Consider the following 20,967-nt stretch of genomic DNA (forward strand, 5'->3'; position numbering starts at 1 on the left):
CGCTACTGTGGATGGACAACTGCAACCATTTTCAGGCTACTGTACACTTCCTCTAAAGTTATGATGGCCGAAAAGCACCATCCCTTATCCCTTCACATTTATTATTTTCATCAAGGTAGGATGCAGAAGTGCCAGGTACTTTCCAAAGAAACAATCCTTGCTATGAGGAGCAGACATACTGAGCTTGATATTGCTACGATTTCTATCTCCCAGTGCAAAACCACAGAACTTTCACTGTCAGGAGCTACAGAGAGCACACGCACGCACACACACACACATTAGGCACTTTGTTTTATTTTGCAAAAAAAAAAAAAAAAAAGTCTTTATATATAAACCATTTCATTCTCTCTCAAAACATTCTACAACTATACAGCTGTTTGCCCCATCATTTGCATAGGAAATACCACAATACAAAAATAAGGTAGGGGGGAGGCAAAAGAAGCAAAACAGCAACCAATTTATGCATGTGTTTCCACGTATAAACATTTGAAGCCTTACAAAATTATTTACATCGTTTGTCAACTATTTACATTAAGAGCAACATTTCTAACTATAACAAACAAAACTATAATTTATCAAGTATATGTAAAAGTGTCTTAAAAAAAAGAGTCTATCATATACCACAAATAAATAAAGACAAACAACAGTTTTAACAAAGCTAGGTTTTCCTGCAAGACCCTTTTTTGGTATTTTGATTGTCTATTCTAGCCTTTGGTTGACAGCTTAATATTACGGCTTGTGAAGTCCAGACACTTATTAGGTTTGTTTGGTTTCCTCCTGTCATCTGGCCAAATCCTACATGCTCTAACCTCATCTTTGGCCCTTCCTCTACTATTTCAAGGCTGAACATGGTGGATCAAAGTCACTGTTAGCATAAAAGGGCACCACTTCATTGACTTCAGTGGAGTTTCAGCTACTTTTGTCAGCAGTAAATTTTCCCCTGTGTGTGTCAATCTGAACCGTGGATTAACTAAACTGCACTGTAATTTTAAACAAAATTACTGTATCCTTTACCTTCTAGTAAATTACATGCAATATCCACATGAAACTAGATCATACTAGTGCTGAACCAGTTTAACATGTCTGTATATGAAAACTGCATCCTAAATCCTTCTTTTTAAAGTGATACTAAGTTTAGCTTATAGTAAGAGGTTTAACATTCTGTGTTCACTGTAACCATCCCTGTTATTTAAGCTTCCAATATTGACTTTACAGTTCATTCTACATGTTTTGCCCTTTTAAGCAATTGGAAAACAAAATCCTGCTTTGAATATTCAGTGCACACCATTTGAGTTAACAGGTACAAAACATATGAATGCTTAGCTCATTTCTCTTAAGAAAAATGAAGCTAAGTTGGTACTGTTTTGAGAGGTATTTAAATAACTTTTTTTTGTAAATGTGCCGTGTTATCAAATGTAAAACAACTGCTTTTTTCAGATGATTTTTAGAAAACTTTTGTATTAAACCTAAAAAGCTGATTTGCATATTTACAAAATCTTTGTCATAGCAAACATGCAACATACAGAACAAAATACTTTGTTCTATGGCTGTTTATGAAGTTTTCTATGTACTTTATCTCCACAGAACGACTTAACATTTAAAAAACCCCCACAAGTACTAAATATGTCCAGTAAAAACCTGACAGATTACAATTCATGGCTTTTCCACTGAGTTCATTCATCTGCAGCCTCTCATTAATTCATTTACTAAACATTGTCACAATGACAGTGCTTTGGTCAAAACACCGCAAGAGAAAAAAAAAAAGTATAAAGCTGCAATGTGTCAAGACATAATACTTGTAAAGAGATGAAACCTGCTGACTAAAGCCATATACATCATGAGAGCAAACAAACGACCGAACACTCTGGTATTGTGATACAGTGTCTTCCCCTTTTCTGCATAAATATACAAAATATACATTTCCAGTTTCTTTTGAGATTTCTTTTAAACGGATAACCCATACTCCAAAATTAAACTCATTTCAGTTGTATGTCGAGAGTCAATAGGAAATTGCATAGATACAAAACAGCCTCAACGACAAGTCCAGCCTTTAGTTCTGATGCCTCTTCATGTGGAGAGCCAGGTGATCCGAGCGAGAGAAGCTGCGATTGCAGACAGCGCACTGGAAGGGCTTTGCCCCTGTGTGCTTCCTGTAGTGGCGCGTTAATTCATCCGAGCGAGCGAATCTCCAGTCGCAGCCTTCCCATGTGCACTTGTATGGCTTCTCACCTGAAACAGAGCACAGAGAAATGAGACTGTCAGCTGTCACTCTATGGGAGAAAACTGATGCATGATCACATTGAATGGCATTGCTCTTCAAATTAAAGAAGAAATCAGTGACAAAACAGGAGCTGATGTTTCCTAATTATTATTAGCTCAACTCAATAGGCACCAAACCGACCGCCCCTTTGTTTTTCCAGGAAAATTCTGCTTCTGAATATGTGATTTAATACCTCAGTAAAACGTAAGAAACCTTCAAACATACAAATTGGAGACAGCTATGGTACAGAAATGCACAGAGGTAAAAAAACTGCATGAGACTGAAATACGCTCCCTTACATTCATCTCAGCATGAGAGGGAGTAGGAACAAAAAAGCAGTCTCACATGACAATCCAGCCTAGTTTTTAATTTACCCTTGCACCTTTCAAAAATGGATGAATTAAGTTATACAGAGCTTTTTTTAAGAGGTCTGAAATGAGAAGGAAGATTTCTATAACGATTATTTGTAGGTGCAGATCTATTCAAGAGCTTCTGATGTGTGAAGAAAGGGCACAGTGTGTTACAAACACAACAGGGATAGTATTTTCTAAAATGTCAGGGGCAATAAAAACTTGCGGTATCCTGGTTTGGGCTAGCTATATATAGGAGAAAGCACCTAAAAGACCAAAGCACCCATTTTCAGAATTAAATGTCTACAGTCAGGTGCTTAAATAGCCATATTTTAGAGGTGGCAAATGCTTGCTGTTTCCATCAGCCTATACTGATGTAGTGGGAGCATGGCATCTCTGAAAACTTCCTGTGTTGCAGTGCTGAGTACAGCTTCAAAGTGTCCAGCTAGTCTTGAATGCACCAGCCCAAGCACCTAAAATATTTCTATTTCATCCATTTCAGAGCTATAAATGGGGTATTTTGAGCATGCCTATAACTTACAGGTGTTTGTTGAAATGGGGAGAAATATGAAGCCACAAAGCCAAGGTGACTTCTGTGTGAAACCAGAACTTTACGCGTGTACATACACCTGCTCGGGAGCTGGTATAGACATGATGTCACCATACAAGCAAGCTTCATATAAATAAAGAGGCAAGATTACCTATTTATAGGCTATTGCTTGATGCTGGTTGACAAAAACACCTTTCAGTTGGGAGAATGGATTGCTATCTATATCCTCTATATTAACTTGACCCATTTGGCAAGAAGAGAAAGAAAACTGAGTCTATCAAAGCACTCGGCAGTAGCTTCATCTGGAGCAGAATCAGACCAAGGCTGAGCTTTCCAAAAAGTCCTTTCCAACACACCTTACGGACTTTCACCCTCTCCATTGGTCTCAGATCTTCACCCTCGCAATCGCAATCCTACAGCACTGTGGAGTGACTCCTACTTTTCCCTGCTTTACCACCAAACAAGCATGCGGAAGAAAGACAGAAGCCAGTATCCTGCAATCAGACTCTTTTTTCTGCACCAGTTATGCAGAGAACACCATTAGAGAAACTCCAAAACATTACTTCAGAGACACTAATTTATCATACAGATGAAATTATGAAACTGTCTGGGAGTTTCTAATGCTTCTAATGATTCTTCTGATCAACTGACTAGTTACCTTGCGTCTGTTGCTAAGAGCAGAACCAGCCCTTTGCTCACAACGCTGATGTGACTTCATGTTTGCAGCAGGGTCACAATCAGAACCAGACCTCTACAAGAAAAAATAACCACCCAAACAACCACCTCTTTGCATAAACAGTGACTGTGACTTATTGAAATCATACTGGAAATGTATCATCCCTTCAGAAAAAAAAAAAACTTACGAGTCTGGCATCACATCTCACAGAGTTCAAAATTATTTGGTGTATGGAAAATCAGAACACAAATCATTACAAATTTCTGTCATGGCTGAATTTAATCTGTCTGATGCTGACTGAAGACCAAAATGATCTATCATATTGGATGCTTTTTTCAGTCCGTGCAACATATAATGTTGGTTAAAATATAGATTTCATTTAAACTCGGTGTGTAAAGCTTTTCTAATGTCAGAGAAGCCAGTTGAGATAACACATTTGGTCTTCACGGCAGAATGACAGGGAAGGTCTCTATTCAGTGAGAGACCTTTTGCACTACACAAATCATCCTTAATGTATTCAAACTGGGTTATTAATGTGGTCTGTAAAAGACCGTGTTGCTGATCTATAGGCGTAGCACCAGGGAGATCTTCCATGAACACATTGTGTTAAAACACACATGCACACACAGAGGTTGCACCAAAGCATTACTCCTGCATTTGAACCACCTCAACTTAAAGCCAGTGTGTTTTTTTTCTTTTCCTCCTTTCTTTCTCCTTTTCTCCTATATTGGCTTCAAACTCTTCTTTAAAAGCTTTCACTTAAAGCTGCCATTATACTCAGTGCTAAACTCCCAGTATGGTGATCTCCCTACCCTAACTGCCCAGAAAGCCCATATACATAGTCAGCCTTCTATATATTCCAAACGCTCGCTTATCCACTTTGCAAGGAATGAGAGAAATGGTGGAGGGCAGGAAAACAGCACTAGTTGTACAAAAGTCTAGGAATATCCAGACCAGAGCAAAATGGGGACCAGGAGATTAAAATCACCACTTCTAAGCCTGGCATCGAGGAGGTTTGAAGTACACGCAACTTCGAGTGTCGGACTGAACTGAAAAAGCAGTCTCAAAGTTGTCCCTGCGTAGGTGGTACCTGACCCTGTCTGAGTCCAAACAAAACTGCTGTCCTCTGTTAAACTTCTTCTATCCTGCGAGCAGTATCAGCAGGTGATATGAAGGCCCCTGGCATACGAACTGCCAGCAGCTGGGTCAGCGGTGAACCCTGCACCCTGATGGATGCCACAGCTTCCAAATCAATGTTGAATCCAATGGCCAGACCCCCATCAAATTCCAGGGGATCCAACTTTCCAGAGACACTATCTAGAAACATACCCTACTGTCATGGTCACTTCACCACCTGAAACAGCCACAAATCCTCCCGGGCAAGAACACTGCTCATGGGAAAAGCGAGGCAGTGCCCTGCAGAACAGCACCACTCCTCCTCGCCGGCTGGCTTCTGCAGACCTGAGCTAAACCAAGCAGGGCTTGGGGATGCACGGAGGGGAATGAGCTGGTGCCTTATGCAGATTGTTTTAACAGTATTACTTTTATGTCCTGGAAATTAAAGCCAGAACGCTGCTTTTAACCCCTGCTTTGGCCAACAGTGAGAACTGGAAAATGTATTTTTAGCGCCAATGTAGAGGCCTGGATTATTTTGAATAAATCCTAGGGGTAAAATACTGAATATCTATGTTTGTAATCCTAGTTTCCGTTGGAAAGTTCTATTTAAGAACTGAATCAATTTCAAATGTTTTCCTTTTGGGCAAGGAGGAAGGGGGGCAAGAAAAAGAAGGTGGAGATTATTTTCACTCCTTTAAAGAAAGCAGAACAACTATCTGGTAGTATTTTCTCTCAACCTATACACATGCTTTTTGTCATTTAGCAGAAATAAGAATTTGGTTTAAGTTCTTGCAGTGAGGGAGAAAGAGCCTCACGTTACTTATTTTCTGAAGTGATCCTACTTCTTTGCTATGCTGACTTTAAAGCACTGAGAAATCTGGGGTTGAAGATTTATTTTTAAAAAAAGCAGGTATACACAACAAGGGACACTGAACCCTTTATCCACTGTTTTCATTGGCTACATAGTAATGTAAGATTTGTTTACTTTAATGATTGTGTGAAATACAGTAGCAGTAAAGTTTCAGAAATATTTGGTTTTCCTCCAGCAATTTAGGGCTTCTATAGGGTGTTAAACCAAGAATGCCACTGGTCATCAAATACGAAGGCAGTACGGCTCGGTTACTGGAACACGATCGCAGTATCAAACAGATATTTCACTGTAAAAGCAAGAAAACAGCTAACTCCTCCACTTCAGGGGAGCTTCCATGGGATTTGTTAGAATGTCAACACTGTTCAACTAAAACACCATGGAGGAAGCTGGTACCGATTTCCAGCCAAATAGCACACTCCAACCCTTTCTTCCCAAGCCAGAAATATTATACACAGCACTTCTGGGAAACAGAACTGCTTTCCTTTAAATTATACTTCAACAGGATAGGGATTTCATAAGTTTAATTGGATTTCTGCATAACCTTCTTCCAGTATCACTGATTTAAAATATTTTGCTAGGCTTATACATCACAAAATATATTTTTAAGTTCTTGAGCTGTTAATATGTATCCATTCTCCAGTTAAAAAAAAATACATTTATGGAGCATGAGAAACAGACTTGTACTTGAGCACAGAAATTTTAAGCCCTAATGTTTACTTTGGAAGCTCTTTTACAGAAAGCACCTAGCAAGAGATAAGGCACTTTAACCTGAAAGGAGACTATTTTGCTTGCAAAGTGTCTGTCTGTTTAAAAAAAAAAAAAAAAAAAATAATTATAATGCTGTGAGATTGCAAGTATGTCAACAAAATGTCTGAATATCCACACATAACATGCTAACCTAACCAGCCACTTCAACAGATAAACTATCCCATGGTAGACCCCAAGGTTCAAGATCCTTGTCGGTAACTGAAGGGAATGGTCTGGACCAGTGAGGCACACCATGTCGGCTCTTCTCCCTTTAATTTATTTTCTGTGATTTAGTGGTTCCAAAATGCACCAGTTGCTTTCCTAACACTAATTCTTCCCACTGGTGGTGACTGTCATGGCCATGTTCATTTGGGTAAGGTACAGTGCCACTAGAGGGGTTGGTGATGGTCATTTCGAAGACACCCTCTGCCTTCAACACGCAGCCTCTGTTCAAGAAAAGGTTTCTGTTTAAAAATCTGTTTGGAAAAAAAGAGTCACTGAAAACCTCCATTAGTGATTAATTTCTCCATTAACAAGAAAATAAGCTTTCTTATTTCACCAAAGAGTGGTGTGACTTTATTTCTGCAATTCACCCCTAGGATGGCTTTCTTTAAAGCTGCAAACAGCAAGGGCTGGATTTTCAAACCTAAAGTTAGGTAACTCTATTGGTATGCAGAAATCCAAATACAGGTATTGCACCAGCCAACGCCTGCAACTTCTCTTATTTCCTATCAGAAAATTTTGTCAAAGCAGTGAATGTGAAGCTTCCTTGAGGAAGAAAAAGCAGCACACTTTTCAAACACTCCAAAAAGACAACACTCGATTACAGCTCGTAAGAGCATAAAAGTATAAAGACCCCCCTTGCCATTCTTTCAATCATATTAATATTACTTGTATTTATTATGGAATTATTTCTAGTAGCAAGTGTTTGGCCTTAAAAAATAGTCAACAAGGTGTGATAAAAAGATGGTAGGCAAAGCAGAAATTTCTGCACCATAACTGCACCACTTATGTACATAACCTCTACTATATCCAGTTTTAAAGCAGATTATTATGAAGATATATGTTGTCTCAAAGTTTTCTGGTGCATTTGTTTTCAAATTTGTCACATCTTAACAACATGTTGTCTTAGTTCCCTGACATGCTATAGCCTCAAATTTTTCAAAAATAACAAATGTTTTTTCTGTTTCAGTTTGCCTGAAAAAACTTTCCTCTAGTTCATAGCATCACAGTTTTAAACTCTGGTCTCTTCCAGGCTGACTGGAACTGCAAGTAATTGCTTAGGTGTATGTCTGCACTCATTCAAAGTAAGTTTTTAGCTCCCAATGTTTACCTAAAATTAGACCTTCCTTCTGTCATTGACTAAGCACTGTAGTCATCACTAAAAGCAACTTGTTGGTTGGGGTTTTGCCCTTTTTTAAGACAGTTTTGGGTTTTGTTTGGTTTTTTTTTTTTAAAGAGGAAGAGCAGAAAGCTGATATTTCAAAATGAAAAAATCTCTTGGGTGTTTAAAAGCTCTTTACTGCACTGAAATTCTCAGTTGTCCAAGAAGAAGATGAATGAGAGGGCTGACAGCCCGCAAGGTATGTCCAGATTATTTTACAAGTGACAAAATAAATTTAGTTCTTGAAACAACCAGACCAACAGTGATATGAATGCGTAACATATGCTGCACATTTTAAAATGTGATAAAGCCTCTGCCTAGTATAGTAATGGCTAGAGGGTGACCATTAAGTAGTACTTCACAATGAAACAGCATTTTAAGGAGTCCTGTAATACAGACTCATTGCGCCTTGTAAGTCCGAACGCTGATAATCAAGCAGTATTTGATCTCTCTAACAAAAGCATGAGCAGGAGAAAAAGATAACTGACTGATAAGCAACAAGGATGGTCAAAAGAGTTGTGCATCATTCGCCTTCTGACTGCAGAGGCACAGAAGGCATTATCTTCTCAGAGCTCCCACCAGTGCTTGAAGCACTCTTATTTTGCTAAGTGTTGTCTTACGCAGTTCAAGGATTACTGGGGAATCTTGACTGGCCTGTGCAATGGTTTATTTTCTTTCTGGTATAACGTTCTGTCTTAATAGAGGTGGTCTCTCTTCAAGGAGGTATGCAAACAAAGAGGAAAGGAATTTGTTTTAAAGTAGGTTTATAAGAAATCCATGCCATCTGGGGTGCATGGCTGTGTCTACACGCCCTGTGCTGAAGAACACATTTCCTCATCTACGCCTGTGGTGCAGGAACAGCTCTTTAGCTCTCACACCAATAACACTGGCTCTTGTACAGTCAGATAAGAGGTGCTCTTAAAATGGAATTTATTAAACATGTACTGTAGACTTCCAGATTTCCATCTACTGTATGCACACACAAAAAAAAAAAAAAAAAAAAAATAATTGAAAGCAATACATTAAAGCTATTTTAACTCAAAGCGAAGCACTGTACGCTTGCCAAAATCAAAGGTTTTAATATGTCCTTAATCAGAGTTGTTAGAGATCACTGAATATAAATAATGCAGCCTGACAGGACAGGAATGCTGCTACCAAGATACTCAGACTAAACTAGGACATTACTTAAATGTTTCTAATCTTTCACCAATGGGAGGTGCAGGTCATCTAACAAACAACAAACAACATACTACCCTGGAACCAGGAGTCCATCGTCCCAGTCAAGCTCAGAAATTAATTACAATAAGGAATGTCTAATCAAATAATGGAAAGTTTTAATCACCGGCAATTGCTGTGAATCTTGGGACTATATTAGCCTATGTAGGGCGGTCTCAAAATGAACTATATTTAAAGCTGGTCTCCTAGGTCAACAGTTTCCTTATCAGGAATCAAATATCCTGGAACTGAAGTTTAATCCTCTCAGGGAGCAATTGAGAGAAACGATTTTTTTAAGCTTTCGTGCTTAGAGGGACTTTCTAGGCTTTTAATCAAAAAGAAAATATTAGGCTTTTCTTTTCAGTATCTAAAATCTAACAGGAGTACCCCTCACCTGACACCTTGCAATTTAATTCCTGCTTCATAAAAATCACGTGCTGGACACTGATGTGAACGACCAGTAATCTTTAATTAAAATTCAGGTTTATCTTGCTAAGATTTCACCCTCTTTTGAGCAATACATTCAAACATGTCTCATTTAGGTTATGACTACAGATGAACCGGATCAATTAATCCCAAGGTCTGCGATCATTCACAAAGTGTTTGAAAAAAAAATGCATTATTTTGCCTTAAACTGTGGCTTGCGCAGGAAAATAATGTACTTCCATTTCTCACACGGGCAACTAATGGATTTAGCAGAATTCATAAATAAAAGATACCAACATGTTCTCCGGCAGTGTCTAGAAACACTGCACTTTAATGCACTTTGCCAACAGTTTTATTTAACTCTCTTTCATTTTTCCTTATTGCCTCTATCAATGATGGCATTTACTGACACCTCCTTAAAGTATAATCAGTGCAACTGAGTCATCTAACAGGTTAAAGCAGCAGAATCTGCACAGAAACATTACTTAATAGCTATTTTCATGATGCAAAGATTTTTCCAGGATAAGGTTTGCAATGTACACAGAAGGCTGCAATCATGAGCAACGCAGTCATTTGGGGCCTCCATCCCCCATTTGTACACTGTGAGTGAAATCCCCCTCACCTAAGTCTCAGGACAATTTGAGTTAATACACATTTTCTCAAGGTGCTTTTTTTTTCAGCAGGAGTCCAACTACCACTTGTCTTCCCTTCTGAACAACAGGTATCCTCAATTCCTGAGTAATTCTATATGGTGCCACCTTTAACAAGCTCCCATTTACAGCTATGGTAAACTCAGAGTGCCAAGTCCTAAGGACTGCTGAAGTCTATTGCACAAAACTGATTCTAACTCTGATGTAACATCAGAGCCTAATTCTGGATTTATTGAAGCAGAAATCAAAAATAAAATAAAACGTTTAACACCTTGAGGAACCACAGAAGTCAGCAGCTGTTCCATGTCTACATAAACATTTGAAATAACTCGGGAAGTATTTTGAGTGCATCTCATTTAGAGAAATGCCATTTCTCTTGAGTTATCCCGGCTTCCACTTCCCATCACCAAATGCAAACTAGATCTATAGATAGAGACGAAATAGTTCTGCAGTTAATGCTAGAAACTATTAATGGCAAGTCCACCATGTGACCAGAGAACATGCCTGTACAAAGACTCTGTATACGGAAAACCAACATGCAGCTGGAAAATGTCCTCAATGTGCGTGCCTCGATGTGTTCAAAACAATGACAGATTTTCCTCCTAAAACCATACACAATTCTGAAGTGTGCAGCTGTTCACCAAAATAATAATTAAAAAAGCCACCATGGAGCCAGCGGCTCTTCTGCAGCATTACAGGTAGGGTACTCCAGGTGCCTACACATCAAAGGCTGAAGTGACACAGTCCAAATCTAACAGGATAAGTTAGAGGACCACTGTTTCTAAAGCATTAGTAAATACAATTCTATATACTCAGGTGCCAGAAAAGGAATCAAATGAGGTTTATCTACCACACACGAGTAAGTGCTTTACACTGACATTTGGAACGTTTTTCAAGTTGGACATATAGATGTTATGCCAGAGTGTCAAGGTGCTTTTACTGCTGGAGAACCCGCAATAAATGCATAACCCCTTCCCCCACTGTATACCGTAGTTGCACAATGCCGGTTATGAAACAAAACTTGTTCCATGACTAACAGGTAAAATTATTGTAAAAGAAAAATCCCTGCTTCAAAAGGTAAAAAAATCCCATCTCTTTTGAGAGATGTTCCAACAGGTACTTTAGCATACCGAATACCATTTTACCTGTTTCAGGAACAACTAATATTAGCCATACTGAAGTGTTTTAAGGTATTAAACTGTACCAGACATCTGCTCCAGAACTGCACGGAGAAGGATACAAAATGTCCTATACCTCTGCAGCATTTGAATCTTTGTTCATGTTCGATTTTTGGGTTAACAGTTTATCAACAACTAAAATTTACTTCATAATTTACAAACGCTGAAGCATTACCTAGAAAAAGAAAATGTGTGTCTGCTTCAGTGACTGGTATAAATAAATTAACCTTGCTTAGCTGTTTACATGCATACTGGATTCCTAATCAACAGCAGGAGTTCAGTGTAATTACATTAAATCAGATTAACTATACCAGCTTATACCACCTGATGGTGTAAGGTAAACACCTGAGGAGAAAAATGTAAGGGATTTTCCTCTTGCCCATTTCCTATAGTTTTATTTGAATGTAATTTATAAAGTCAGTGTGTTCATATCTGAATTGGAAACAAGACTACAGCCTACATTCCACCTATCAAAAGTAACATTTCCCTCAGGTTTGCTCTCAAAGAATGTCTACTAAACCCAGTGAAAGCCTTTCAGAAGAGAAAGGCTGCTAAATAAATACTGTGAAAAGGCTGAGATTTTCCAATACAAAAGGAAAACCATAAGGTCTGTCTTGACTTTTAATGGCAGACAAACTTTGCTGCAGGCTCTTTTATTTTAAGATGACAGATTGCTGAGAAGGGCGGGGACTGGTTGGGATGAGAGAGAAATTGCAGCCAATTTTAAAAGGTATTGTTAAGAAACTAAGAATAAGGAGAAAACAACTTCAGTGGTCCATGATTACTAAAGAACGGGTTTAGCCAGATAAACAGGTCTGCTATCCCTGAAGGGATTTGAAAGAATATCAAACACAACTTTATTAAAATGGATTACGTGACACTTGCTTTAGACTTTGAAGGGAAAAGCTTTACAGAAGTCCTTCTTTTAAAAAAAAAAAAAAAAACAACCACACACAAAAAAAATCAAAGCTTAATACTGCTGTATGAATTCACAGTTCTGGGGGATGGGATGCACAGAGGCCCACACCCAAATTTAGCCCTCGGCATCAAGCCCTTTTTTTTGGCGATCAATGGTGAGATTCCCCTGCTCTCCTGGGGAGCTTGTGCAACTTCACAGGCTTTCCTGAGTTTGTGCCCATTTACTTTAACATTCATTTAATGGATTTACGGTAAGGGGTAAGTCAGAGATCTTGCTTGTGATACACATTTCAATCATATGTTAAGGCAGAGATCAGAATCGGTGCTGGAAATCTTCAAGTATTAAGTGAATATTCAAGAGAGTTAAACTAATGCAAACTCTGAAATAATGCAGGTAACAGGATACAGACTCACATTCTTGCATGTAATGTATGCTTTAGACAGTTTATCCCTTCATTCACCTCCCCAGAAGACCCTTTGTATCACAGACCTGCTTAAGTTGACTAGATTTTTATCTAACACAACATTCTTGTTTCCATGAATACATCAGCTCCTCTGACCTTTGCACATTTATCCACATTTCTAAGGTTAAATATCTATAGGTAAAAAAAGTGAAGGTAACAATAAACATTAGTGACCCTAAGCAATATATATGAGCGATGTGGTATGCATTTCTATGCACACAAGCATTACTTTTATAAACCCCAGTCATTACTAATCAAGGTACAAAAAAAATATAAACTGATTTAAAAAAGGTAAACTGTATGTTTCAAATGCTGACTGTGCAACATTCAAAAAGCTTTGCTTTTATCTCTCTTCCTAGTTGTTTTATAATAGCAAGCGAGATATTTAAAACTGGTATTTAGTTGCTGGCTAAAGTGCGTAAGTGGAAATCACACACTCTTAAATTTACAGATTGTTTATTAAAGAGCAACAGGATTATACTCTCTGACATTACTCAGGTTTATGGCCTCATGAACATATTCCTTTCTTACTAAGCTTTCTGCTAATGAGTGATCATATATATCAAAAATATTTTTAACAGTGTTCTTTAGTCTACTACTAATGCAAAGCAATAATCTTTGTACAGTTGCTTTTAATTTTTTACTGTGACTGCAACACAGATAACTCTTTCATATATCAAAACAAAATTTCCATAGTAACATTTAGCCTGAAGATACTCAATTTCTTTACAATAATCCAACGATCCATTCAAAATAGCTGCTGAATAGAAGGCCTTGTTTCCATAGAGATAGTGAAACATTTTGTTAGATCATAGCTCATGCTAAGTTTTGTTTTGACTTTTGCTTTAAACTTAGGTGAAACCCCACTACGTGAACGGCACAGCCGTAGCGCCGACAGCCTGCTTCAGTAAGCGAGTTGCTTGAACTGTGTTTTGCTCTGAATCGACGTCCACACATAAAAGAGCTGGGGTTCATACTCAATTTTAAAAGCAGGAGTCGCAGCCCTCTCATTTGATTTCTTTATGAAATCAGTCATGTGCTTTTCACTGATTTAGCATGACCACTCCCGTACTAAGATCGCAGCAAGGAACTGTCCGAAATAGTTTTAGGAGTGCTGTTGGTGAGCTACATTTTTCTCTCCGTCTCGCTCTCTCCTCTTTTCCCCCTGCCTCAGCAGGTGAAGGCTTAGGAAGAGCACCTAGGGCGGTTCCACCTCCCAACCGCTGTCCTCTGCACACATGGCTCCTGCGCCCACGCATAAGCAGTGCTGTCCCCAGCTCCGCTCCACGCGGGCCTCTCAACGGGACTGCCTCTGCAGCTGCAGGCAGAATTTGATCGAGGTACAGAAAACAAGTGTGACGCACTGGCACTTTTCACTCCCTCCATTTTAATGCCTTTCACCGACAAAAAAATAGAAATTATGTCTTTAAAGAAATAAAGATATACAACCACTTGTCTTAAAAAAAAAAAAGCACACTTAATGGTAAGGACGAAGCAAATGGAGATATCTTGGGAGTTTTCATGATGTTTCTGAAGAACTCTAAGATCAAGTAATTCTAACAGGTCAAAGAGAAAGCCAAACCAGAAAATTCTATCTCTTTAGATAAATCGTGAAAACTATAACATTTACAATGCTTAATTAATTATTCAAGGGGGAAAAGTTGGGGGTTTTTTTTAATACTTTATGGAATTTCAGATTGAGAAGTCTTCATTTGTTTTATTCTTGTTTTGAGTCCCGTATTATAAAAGGTTTCACAAAACTGCATTAAAAATAAAAGCAATTTTTCTTCTCATTGACGAAACCTTAAATTTTTCTTAACTGAATGGTCAGCCTGAACCCACACCACTCTACATGAAACAGGGAGAAGACAGCAGATCAAACGGGCTTGCTTTCTCAGAAAATGTGTAAGCCACAAACGAACAAGAGACAGTGAGAGAGTGAGTACATACCCGTGTGAGTTCTCAGGTGCGCTTTTAAGTGAGAAGACTTTGTATAAACTTTCGTGCAGCCTAAAACAAAACAAAGCAAAAACGTAGAGAGGCATTTCAGTAAGGAGAAGAGGAAGACTCCACGTTACATTTAAACTTCCTTACTCAGTGCTGGAGTACTATCTGGAAACATTAGGTTTACTACCTTCTGGCACCTACACAATTTAGAAGTAAAATTTGATATACAAAGCTCCTAGGGATATGTTGCTTTACACAGAGAAGAGAAAAATGTGTACATTTCTGACAGACTTACTACCTTGTAATGCAGTATAGACTAACACCTGCTAGGTAAGTTAACAACTCAGAGGGGGGCTTTATTTTTTAAAAATTTCCTAGAGGATTTGATCAAGCCAGACTCAGTGTCATCGTTACCCAGGGCCTGGCATAACTCTTCCACCAAACATTCATCACAAGGCACACCAAACAGGTGATACACTGCCCAGAGTTACGTGGGTAAAGGGGGAGATCAACCATGAGCAGCAATTTCTTTCTGTGCTCAGATGGGTGTGAGCGTCTGTATCTGGGATCATGTACTGCGTGGAGGCACAGTTTTAGTCAGGTTGCTCTCCTCCTTCAGCATAGAAGGAGAGGCTGGAAGGAAATCCATTGTGGATGATTTTCAGAGGTAGCTTTAATAGATTTATGCAGGCAGCTGAATCCCCTGTTTGTAACAGCCATAGCCGTGGCCTCAGCTACCGGGAGCTGAAATGACTCTTTCAGAGCCAACAGATTCAAACTGAGCTGTACGGTGTCGGACAAGCCGAGACTCTGCTCCACCACAGGTATTGGAAAAGTGAGAGCCAGAGCTGCACAGTCACACTGACTTACATCAGAAAAGGCCACAGTTCTTTAACCTATTTTTTTTTGTATGGAGTACAAGTTTTGCAGCATGGTAAAATGAGCTCAGGTGTTAAAAGAATCACAAATGACATGAAGAAAAGGGTTTACATTATTTAAAGAATGTGAAAGTGTGCCACACAAAATAAAACAATAAAGATGAGAAATTCTACTTTGACATAAAATTATTTGGTTCTCCCTAGGTGTAGATTACAGCTAAAGAAAACCACTTATACACCATCCTTGATTATTCACACTTTTTTTATTACAAGAGCTGGGATCTTCTGGCACAGATTGCTTACCGGGATAGTCACAGTAGTGGATACGCCTTTTCTCCAAATCCGGGTTACTTCTCCTGTTGTATCTGACTGGTTGGATGCTCTGGGGGGTTATGGGCAGAGTCGCTGGTAAATTCGGATTGTGAATTGCCAGCTTGGAAGCTATAGTTGCAGCGTATGATGGAGGAGGGGTTAAATTCTGTAGCATCTCTGCTTGTCTGTCTGGACTTCCAGGCTCTGAGCTTGGGGGAGAAGGAGGGAAGTAAGTAGCCTGCTGTTGCAGAAACTGGTTTGGCATGGTGTAGGTGCAGGGGGGGATGCCCTGGAACTGTTTCATCGCAGTCTGTGGAACAGCCGAGGAGAGCGTGTTAAGGCCCGCCATGGCTGACGGCATGGAGACATTGTTAAGGGAGTCCATCACGGCTGCCTGAGTAGTAGAGTTGGGCATATCTAAATCCGGGGAGCTCAAGAGCTGATACAACTGGCCTTGCTGGGACGTGACGGAAAGATGAACATCTGGATTAGGAAGCTCCTGCTTGATGAAAATGTTGTTCACGTCGGGAGTCTGGTGGGAGCTGAAGATGCTGGTAAATTCAGGGAGGGCCTGAGTGGGGGCAGGGGCAGGGGCAGTAGTTTCGCTCTGGTGACTGAAGATGGTGACTGGCTCTGTCTTGATGTGGGTTACACAGGATCGCTGAGATTTGTACAGGCCAGTTCTCAGGTGGCTGATGTCGGGGAGGAAGACGTTCATGTTGATGCTGTAAGGCAACCCTTCGCTGTCAGTGAAGAACTGGTCAACAACCGAGGCACTGTCTCTTCTGTATTTCTTATGTTCGGGGATGACGGGAACGGGTGGGAGCTGAGGTGCCAGGTATTTCTCCATTTCACATCTTGTCTACAAAAACAAAACAGACCATAACCCACATGATTTGTTACCAAGTAAGAAAGATGATGGCATGCAAGTCGCATGAGGCTGAGCAAATAAAAGGCAATACTGTTCAGCCAGCCACAAGCTACCTAAAGAGGAAGTTATAAACATCCACGCTAATGAAAACCTGTCTTTTATAATCGACGCGCTAATCAACATCATCAAGGACAAGGAGATAAAGTCATGGCACAAGTCGTTCACGCAGAGCGAGCATCAAGATCAAACCGATGTTTCGGCGTACGAAAAAGTTTTCATCTTTTATGCCTACAACACAGTGTGAGGCAGCAGAAATGACAGGAGCTGTGCCTAATCTGCAGATCTCCTGCTCTGGAATTCACTGCTCGAGCAGGGTGACTGCCTATCTGTTTCACCCGCTTCTCTAGCTTCTCTTTGAAATGCTAACTCTAAAAGCCACATCCTCAGCTGGCTATTTGAATGCCAATACTTCAAAAAATGTTTATATATATACATTTTTCTCTGTACTTCCAGGATTTTTCATCCTTAAAAGTATTTGATTAGAAATAAGACACCGAAGAGTAAAGTTATAAATAATATTGAATAAAAAGAAGACGGGATGACTGCATCAGACTACCCTTTCTGTAAAGCGTCTCCGGGACTACACTTTAAAAAACACCCCAGTCTGTGGAGTGTATAATTGGCTAATAGCGTGATAAACATGTCCCTGTCCATGCCTCGGTCCTAGGAGAGCTCTGTAATTACTGGGAAATCATTCCCTTAGCGTAGTGGTGCGAGGGAATCCGTGGGTGGCTGGAGCCCGATACATTACTGGTACAGTCATCGGCAAAACATTTATCACGCACTCTCCAGTGGGCAAATGCTACATTCCCCCCTGCCCTGTCAAGAGAGCGCTCATACCAGACCCGTTTAGCACCCCGCAAGAGAAAGCAGCTGACAAACAGCAACTCTGCCCGAAAGTGGATTTTAGGACCTTTCTTCAAAGACCCCCGGTAAACACCACAAACAAACAGAGCCGCCTTCCCGTCCCTTTGATCTGGATCTGCCCCGACATGCCAGGCTACTTTTTCCAGCTCTTGTTTACGAGCCGAGGGCAGCTCGCTTTGAAGACGGGAGTTATTTATTCGTTGGGGAAAGCCGCCGCCGAAGCGCAGCGCCCGGCAGACCGCTGCCCGGCCCCGGGGGCTCCCCGGGACCCCCACGGGCGCCCCCCGTCCCCGCGCAGCCCCCGCGCAGCCCCCGCGCAGGGGGAGGCCGCTGCCTCACAAGGGCTCCCGCCGCGGCCCACCGGGCGCTGGGACCCGCCTCTCGAGTCAGCACCGGCGGCGGGCTGAAGCCCGGCGCCTTCCCGCTTTTAGCTGCTCCAGCTGTTTGCCTGCGGGCCCGCTCCCAAACAGCCTCCTGGGACAGGCAGAAAGTCCCGGGAAGTCCCCGCTGCTCCCGTGCGCCGTGTCCCGTCCCCCCGTCCCCCCCCACCCCGAACATGACTCCCTGCGTGGGCGCGGAGGACAGGCGGCCGCTCTAATTCTGCCGCCGGGCAAGTGCACAGGCAGCAGCTGTAGCTTTCAACACACCCGCGGGGGCAGCCCTGATCCCCCCCGCCCCCCCGCCCCAGGACGGCCCCGTCAGCCGCCGCCGGAGCCCGCGCCCCGCCTCAGCCCCGGCCGCCTCAGCCGCGCCCCGGGCCGCCTCACCGCGCTCCGCCGGCGGGAAGACGGGAGCCCTCCCCGCTCCGCACAGGCGGGCTGGGCGGCGGCGCCCGCCGCCCCTCACCCCCCGCCGCCGCCGCCGCCCCAGCCCCGCAGCCCGGGGCCCGCTGCCCTTGCCCTCGCCCCGCAGCCCGGCCCCACCCAGTCCCGCCCGCTCCTCAGCGGCCGCTCCCCGCCCGGCCGCGGGAGCGGGGCGATGCCCGGCGGGCTGCGAGGGGGGTGGCCGCCGCCTTACCTGTACCATCCCCTCCGCCGGCAGGGTCGCGCCGCCGCCCCCGCCGCCGCCCCCCGGGTGCTGCTGCTGCTGCTGCTGCTGCTGCGGCGGCGGCGGCTGCTGCTGCTGCTTCAGGTCCTCCCCGGGGAAGATCGCTGCCTCCCTGGCCCCCAGCACGGGCTTGAGCTGCGCGAACACCGGCTCCTCGGGCTGCTGCACGGGGCCCAGGCGGGCGCTCATGCTCAGCACCCTGGTGGCCATGAGGCGGGCTGGCGGCGGCGGGTGCGGCGCGGACAGGCTGCCCGCCCCGGCGCAGGGGGACTGGCCCGCGGGCGGCTCCGGGCGGGCGGCGGCGGTTACTCGTGCGCTCGCTCCCCAGGAACCCCAGCCCGAGAGCGCATCCACGCCGCTGTCGTCAGTGCCTCCGCCTGTACCTGGCCGCGGGTATCTACCCGGTGACACACGCCCGCCTCTATTTCACCCTACTCCACCCCCGGCCCCCCCTACACCCCACCCAGCCCGGCGAAGGGGGCCGGTCCTGCGGGCCGCCCTGCCTACGGGGAGCGCGGACGGCTCCTCCCCGCGGCGCGACGGAGCGGCCCGGCCCGGCCCTGCCCTGCCCCGCCGCGGCCGCCCCGGCCCCGGCCCCGGCCCCGGCCCCGGCCCCGGCCCCGGCCCCGGCCCCGGCCCCGGCCCCGGCCCCGGCCCCGGCGAGCGCGGCGGCGCGGTGTGGCGGGGTCCCGGCCCCGGCGGGGCGGCAAGGCGCGGCCAGCAGCGGGGCTGCCCCGGCGTTGTGCTGCCGGCCCAGCGCGCCGGGGAGAGGTGCCCGGCGCAGGGTCCGGTCGCTGCAGGCAGCGGCGGGGCGCGGGCAGGGCCGCCCGGGCGCGGCGCTGGCAGCGGAGTGGAAGAGGGTTTTCAACAAGTGCGGCGATCTGCCGAGGCCCCTCTCGTGCTTTAGCATTATTTATAGTCTTTTAAAGAAGCGCTGCTAATGTAGGCATTTTGAAACAACCGTCTCCCCTACCTTTCATCTTCAAAAGGGTTTTAAAGGCAGTCATTCAAATTTACTATTTTTTGTCCCGAAGGCAACTCGTACTCAAAACCTGCTGCTAATAAATTTCAGCGCTGCAATACACATCTCCTCTATACGCTGCTACAGAAATAGCTCAGAGGAGAAGGAAGAAGGGGAGAGGAAAGAGGGAGTGACTTGTCTCTTCTCTTTTTTCCCCCTCGGATGAGACAGGTTTCTATTGTTTTGAGGTGTGCTTTCGATGCAAAGCGTATTTCCCCATAGACACAGGACGGTGAGCTAAGCTCCTGCATGTTTCACTGAAGTAGGGGAAAAAGGAGGGACACCGAAGGGTGTGCAACACCAAAGGGCTCACATCATATGGGAAAAGTACAGCACGTAGTGGAGCCTTGGAAAAAACCCAAACTTTCCACCTTTCTCCTGGCCCTGCCAGCCCTGTGCTCTCAGTTTGCAGGGAGTCTGTGAATCCACAGAAATGTTGGCAACCTCCCCCTCCCCGCGTTTGTCCGCTATCATTTACAGATAGACTCTTTTTTGTAAACATAAAAAAGCATTTTTCTGGTCAACCCGGCACTCCTCCCTTTGCTTCCCAGTCTACAACAAGTAGGATGTTTCAGAGCCTGCATGCAGAAAGCTAATTACAGAACCAGGAAAGAGTTCAGCATAACATTTCTTTACACAAACTGTCTGTTTAGCAATATGTGGCCGTTTGATGCTTGTTATTACTAACATAGATCCGGCTACTCCTGTCGGCATAGCGTTTAAAGTCATGCAGGCTAATTTCCATCCAACACTAACATGTATTCACATTTATACAATGTGCAACTTCAGTGCCCTTCTCTGAAGATTCATTGCTGGCATTTCTTTCCCCATGCTAGCCTAGAAATAGTTGTTTTAACCAAAAGATTTTAAAATCATGTTTTGTTTTTGTGTGAACACCCTCCACATAACCCTAGTTTAGGGTTATGATTCAAACTGTGTTTTCTGAATGCCCTTCATGTACCCTGTTTCAACCCAGTGAGGCTTTGAACTACATTTTTGACCCTCTGAAATGGCAAGTTTAGTATAAACTGCTCTGTAACAGCCTTAAAAATGCCACATTAATAATGCTGTACTATGCTGTCTGGAAATTCATTCAGCTGTAATTCTTCTAGATCAGGCACAATATAGGGCTAGGCAGCATCTGATGTGGCGCATATAC

The 20,967-nt window shown here is 43.3% G+C and overlaps 1 protein-coding gene across 2 annotated transcripts; it reads right to left on the reverse strand.

Annotated features, from left to right (window-relative positions):
- Positions 1-274: 274 nt before the first annotated feature.
- Positions 275-19,197, reverse strand: KLF5 (KLF transcription factor 5). Of its 2 annotated transcripts, none has more exons than XM_074912079.1 (4): positions 18,758-19,197; positions 15,934-16,804; positions 14,756-14,815; positions 275-2,229 (listed from the first exon to the last, which is right to left on the reverse strand). In XM_074912079.1, the coding sequence occupies exons 1-4, from the start codon at positions 18,995-18,997 to the stop codon at positions 2,051-2,053; spliced, it is 1,350 nt and encodes a 449-aa protein (XP_074768180.1). In that variant the 5' UTR covers positions 18,998-19,197; the 3' UTR covers positions 275-2,050. The 2 variants fall into 2 exon arrangements, with proteins under 2 accessions (XP_074768180.1, XP_074768189.1); XM_074912088.1 differs by lacking the exon at positions 18,758-19,197 and adding an exon at positions 18,508-18,603.
- Between the last annotated feature and the right edge of the window lie 1,770 nt (positions 19,198-20,967).

This window comes from Athene noctua, chromosome 1 (genome assembly GCF_965140245.1).
Source record: "Athene noctua chromosome 1, bAthNoc1.hap1.1, whole genome shotgun sequence".
In the NCBI taxonomy this organism is placed as follows: Eukaryota; Metazoa; Chordata; class Aves; order Strigiformes; family Strigidae; genus Athene; species Athene noctua.